This window comes from Macrobrachium nipponense, chromosome 27 (assembly GCF_015104395.2).
Source record: "Macrobrachium nipponense isolate FS-2020 chromosome 27, ASM1510439v2, whole genome shotgun sequence".
Classification (NCBI taxonomy): domain Eukaryota; kingdom Metazoa; phylum Arthropoda; class Malacostraca; order Decapoda; family Palaemonidae; genus Macrobrachium; species Macrobrachium nipponense.
In genome coordinates, this window is record NC_087216.1 from 16,933,674 (window position 1) to 16,939,673 (window position 6,000).

The 6,000-nt window shown below is 40.4% G+C and overlaps 1 protein-coding gene across 1 annotated transcript in view; it reads left to right on the plus strand.

The window, feature by feature from the left end:
• The window catches only part of LOC135200514 (uncharacterized), a 33,591-nt gene extending 28,635 nt beyond the window's left edge, over positions 1-4,956 (plus strand). Inside the window, exons 2-5 of the mRNA XM_064229165.1 lie at positions 305-1,615; positions 2,022-2,221; positions 2,457-4,150; positions 4,247-4,956. Of these exons, the coding sequence (XP_064085235.1) occupies positions 305-1,615; positions 2,022-2,221; positions 2,457-4,150; positions 4,247-4,956 (3,915 nt within the window). The remainder of the gene's footprint in view (positions 1-304; positions 1,616-2,021; positions 2,222-2,456; positions 4,151-4,246) is intronic.
• The last annotated feature ends 1,044 nt before the right edge of the window (positions 4,957-6,000 follow it).

Here is a 6,000-nt window from a genome sequence, read left to right on the forward strand (position 1 = left end):
AAGTTTTATGTAAATAAAAGGATATCAGGGTGTACATTTCCAACTGAAAATTGCTTTAATAATTTACAGTATGCGAATTGCACCGTTAATATTCGAAATAGGATTTTATTATTATTGTTGAGTGTAAGCTGAATGCACGGTCCAGAGGCTGAATGTAACTATCTAAAGCCCGGGACGCATTATTACCATACGCAAACACCACAGGCGGGTGGACAGATGGAAAAAAACCGAGTATAGTGAGTAAGTTGTCAACGGATGATGTCCTCAGGATGACAAGTTATATTCATACCTCATTTATTTTCAGATCGCCTGCGCATTAGGTTACGTCACCGGTGTTCCTAGGCTGGCTTACCAGTATGACTGGTCACATCGCATAAACACAGAGGATGAAGAGGAGGACCCAGCTGTGAAGAGAGAAATTCAGGATGCAATAGACAGTCTGCTAAGGATACAGGCAACAGCGGAAGAAATCGACGTGAACACTGCATCATTGCTGGAACAGTCAGTCACAAACGTCAAGGAAGCTGACTCTGGAAAGGCTGAAAGCCAAGGGGTAGAAGTCAGTTTGCCTCTTGAATCTGCCGAAGGAGCTGGGTTTCATTTCAACACGACCGGTGCCACTGATTTTAATCATACCGAAAGATTTGCTAACGAGATTGAAGCGAGGATATCCACTTTGGTTGAAACCATCACTGCTGAGAACCTTACTCAAAATCCCTTTGCAAATTACTCTCTCTCCCCTGTTTCTGCTGACCAGTTTGTTCAGATTCTGGACACCGTTTCTAAGTTACGTAAAGGGGTAAACAAAAAAAGTACTGAGATCAGTAACCCAAAGCCCATTAAGGTTGTGGCCATCACCCACGCCAACATTGACGATCTAACTCCTTTAGAAGAGACTGAGACAGCTGTATTGATTGAAGATTTGCCTGTCATTTCTGATGTAGTGGAAGCCAGTAGCAAGCCACCTCCTCTGGGTCAGATGAAGAGCACACCTCTTGATTTAAGTAGCTTTCCATCATCATTTGAACAGGTTCATCTCAAATCACTTGGGGAAGATGGTGGAAATATAGTCCCAGTCAATCCAAGTAATGAGGAGGTGATGGAGGTGATGGTCGGAGAGAGTGTAGAAGTCTTGACACCTGAAGGTCACAAAACAAATATTTCCAATGAAATACCAACTAATGATGAAGGTTCCAAACAAGTGGAGGAAATTCCAGTACCTAGTGAGATAACAGGAAGTGAGACAGGAGATTTTTTGAGCGAGGAAATCCACATGGAAACGACGACTAGGTCTAATGATGTATTGGATTTGGAAATGTTTGAAAGCATCAGTGATGGGAACCCAAGAAAAGCAGTGGAAGAAACAGAGATGAAAGGTGCTCCTCAGACTTCAGAAAATACTGTAATCACTCCTGATTTACAGAATGTGAAGGAACAAACACAGAACGACACAGTCGAAATCGACCTTCAAGATTCAGAGCTTCTTCCAGGAGTGAAAATATTGGAAATTAGGAGGCGAAATTTTAATAACCTTCATAATTCTATTAACGCATCACAAGAAGCCAAAGGAAAAAGTCAGTCCCCAGGATCGAAGGGAACACAGAGGAAAGGCAAAGTAAGAAATACTATAGGCCTACATTTGTACTTTATCTTAAAATTTATCAATTTCTTAAGTTAGGTAACAGCCATCTTCAATTTTTCATACGAATAATTTTCCTTATGGAATGCACATGCCTTTAAAGGAGTATTGAATATTCATATGTTTTGTTATTAAATAAAGTTTTCATTTCATGCTGGTCCATAGGTTAATTCTGCTGGAAAATATACGTACTGCTTTTTTCAATCACTTTGCTGCTTATGGTACTGATGATATGTCAAGGGAATATTCAACGTGTGTTATGTTCATGAGGTGTGGACCTCGTCTTAACCTGGAGAGGCGTGTTTTATTTTTCAAAACTGAAAGCATATAATCCATTTACCACAATGCTAACAAAATCTTTACATATACCCAACTCATGTAGGCTGTGAGTGGCAGCAGATCTGTGAGAAATCAAGGGTTCAGTTACTCCGTAGTCGACAATAATTCAAGAAAGGTCTTTGGACACGAAGCTTCTTACCAGGAGAGAACCCAAGAAGGCTCTTACTTTGTACATTTCTCAGATGACACAGTGCTTCTTGTTACTTACATTGCTGACCATCAAGGATACAGACCTAATCTTAGGTAAGTTCTGAACTGGGCTCTTGTTGATGAAATTTTAATAAGGACTGCGACGGAAGAACAAAAACGTCATACACACTTCATGTTGAAATATTTTGAATTTTATAAGAAATTGAATTCAGTAATTGCTAATTGTTGATTAGACCATCTTTTTCACTCACATCATTTTAACATAAACTAATTCTCTACTTTCAGCTACAGGAAAGTATTTATTTCATAAATGTTTTCCCATTTTCAGGTATTTCCAGAGTATAGGGGAACTGAACCAGTTCATTGCAACTCATCCCAAGAAAGGTTATGAATACCCGGAAACAGGCGCAGTGAGACCATTTAATAGGCCCGTTGCACCGACAAAGGGACCTATTAGAAGACCTTTCACAACAACCAGGAGACCATTCAGCACAACAAGGAGGCCATTCAGCACAACAACAAGGAGGCCATTCAGAAGACCTGTCACAGTAACAAAGAGGCCCTTAAAATGGCCGGGAAATACTTTCTCCTTGACCACTCCAAAGCCTAATCATTTCTATGTGACTCCTGCACGGCCAAATAATCACTACGGGACTCCTGTAAGGCCACATTATCACTACGGGACTCCTGTAAGGCCAAATAATCACTATGGAAGTCCCGTAAGGCCAAATTATCACTACGGAACTCCTGTAAGGCCAAATAATTTCTACGTGACTACTGCAAGGCCACATTATTTCATGACTACCCCAAGGCCAAGTAATTTCTTCACAACTACTTCGTGGCCAAGTCATTTCTTTACAACTACCAATAAGTTTCCCTTTTGGCCATGGTACCCAGACGGCGGTGATCCATCATATATTGGCCCACCAAAATATGGTACTCCTTTTCCCAAACCTCCAGGTGGGATAAATATTCCATTCACACCACATCCTTTTTGTAATTTCACTTATGGTGAAACTGGTGATGTTTCCACCACAGAACCTACTGCGACAGAAGAGGCCACTACAACCATGTCTCCATTCACGGGAGAATCTGAAACTGACACCACAGATCCATCACTGCAGCTTGATTCCACAGAGGCTGGGGCAATGACAGGGACAGAATCACCTCCCAGCCTGAGCACTGATCCTGTGACAGTTGTAGGACCCCAAGTGGATGACGACAAAAGGGACGTCACTGAATCACCTGGAGATTCTGGAGCATTGACGACTATCATTAATAACGAGGATGGTGATAGCAAAGCTCAAACAAGCCCTCAACCTGAGTCAGCCACTGATATTTCGAGTAGTTCAGATGAAAAGGTCACCAGCTCTCTGATGCAGTCTGATGCAATAACAGAACTCTCAGAGGAGGAAAGCTCAATTACTACCATAGCTCCAGAACAGGAGGACCTGGATACTACAACTTTAGATCCTTTATCTGCAGAAAATAATAGCGAAGCAGGGGAAACAGGTTCTCCAGAGAGCGGTCAGGGGGCTAAAATGCTGTTGACTCAACGTTTAGAAAAAAAGCCCGCTGACATTGTTCAAATATTACCCCCACCTTCTCCCTCCCAAGATGCTCTCATGAAATCCCTGATGCCAAAAAATTTGATGTTCCGGGAGGAGGCTGTATCGAAAAACTCACTTGACAGTAGTTTAATAACTGCCGTATATAATTCTAAATTTCTAACGCCTACCAATATCACTCCCATAATACCCTATGGAAATACTTCTCCAGAATATATCACTATCACACTCTTCCCTAGACACGATGAAGAGTCTGAGAAACCTCAAGAAGTTGCTCCCCTCCAATCGCAGAATGAAACCTCTCTTGAAACAGATGCCTCATCTGAGGATGAGGAGTTAACGAGAGAATTACTCAGTGTTCAAGACCTTACAAAAACAGAACGAGAATTATCTCTCTTCCAATCACTAAATGAAACCTTGCTTGAAACAGATGCCTCATCTGAGGGATGGAGGAGTTAACGAGAGAATTGACCCAGTGTTCAAGACCTTACAAAAACAGAACAAGAATTATCTCTCTTCCAATCACTAAATGAAACCTTGCTTGAAACAGATGCCTCATCTGAGGATGAGGAGTTAACGAGAGAATTACTCAGTGCTCAAGACCTTACAAAAACAGAACGAGAATTATCTCTCTTCCAATCACTAAATGAAACCTCGCTTGAAACAGATGCCTCATCTGAGGATAAGGAGTTAACGAGAGAATTACTTAGTGTTCAAGACCTTACAAAAACAGAACAAGAATCATCTCTCTTCCAATCACAAAATGAAACCGTCCTAGAAACAGATGCCCCATCGGAGGGTGAGAGGCTAATAGGACTTAGTGAACTACTCAGTGCCCAAATTCTCACAGAAACAGAACAAGAATTACTCGAGGAATCAGAACCTTCTCCCAAGGAAGGAAATTCTGAGAGTCAGGCACCCATATCCAACCAGAGGCAATCAAGGCGATTATCGTACCTTGACAGTCGAAATTTACTTCCAAAGCTTATCGGAGAAGATGAAGTGTCCACTGAATCTTCCAATGCATCACCACCAGTCATAGATTACGGAAATGAAGACCCTCAGTCTAGGCACCCTAGACTTCCAATGTTTACCAGACAAAGCAGCCGATATTCTCCTCCTAAGACGCCAACACTTCTTAATGCTAGACTATACGACCACTGGCAGACTAGCAGAAGTGGTCTTTCCTTGCCCACAGGGTCCCCTAAGGTTGCACCCGTTAGGAGTAGAACTTTACTAGGCCATTTCAAACGGCCGTAGAAATATGCAGCGATAGGACGACAGTAGGTTTACATGCAGCTACGGATTCAATCACCAAAAAACTGTAATTTATCCCATTGGTCTCCGTATGTCCATCATGGTTTATTATGAAAAAAAGAGGGTCAGTATTTTTAATCTTTCGTCAAAGATGGCGTAACTCCCATGAGGGCCCTCCCTGGTCACAGGATCTGGGTATCCTGCAAGGTGAACATTTTGCAGCACTTTTATTTTTATATCTAATTTTTCTTGTTTATGGATTGTTAACACTGATTTTTCCATCGTTGTATCTTTAAAGAAAACAGAAATTCTAAAATATAGTAGGTTTAGATTTGTATACTGCCGCTAGTCCTTAAAAAAAAAAAAAAAACAAGAATTAAATGAAAAGGCCGTTTAGGCATTACAAATGGTATTCGCCGAATATGCAAACGTCATGAGAACTCTGCAAATGACATTTTTTCAGTGAATGTCAACCTATTTACCAGGTATAATGATTCTTTGGCATGTGTTAGAAATGATTCTGCTTTTTACATCTAATAAACCAGATGCCTAAGTCATATTTAATAAATTTCTTGGAGCTATGTTTTTGCTCGTGCGAGTATGTGAGTGTGTGTTTTTGTGCATGAGAAGAGAGAGAGAGAGAGAGAGAGAGAGAGAGAGAGATTTATTCTCCCATCACCTGCTTTCTTCACCGTAGCTGAGATAGATTTAGGCTCGATTATCCGCAGCCTTCTGGCAAAAGTACTTTTGTGATTATTCCAAAGTACAAGACAATTTGGGGGTTTATTATATCGTTCATGATGTAGAGTGACCTTCATATACAACGAAAAAGGTTGAAGGTATGACAATGAATCAGTTGTCCTATACTACATTATTATGTACAAAATTCATCTGTAGACTATTCATGTTAGTAATTCCCCTTTAATATCTTATTAATTCTATCTATCTAGCTATATCTATTCTATATTATCTATCTATATATATATATATATATATATATATATAGATATATATATATATATATATTGCTGTTTGTATATAACCGGT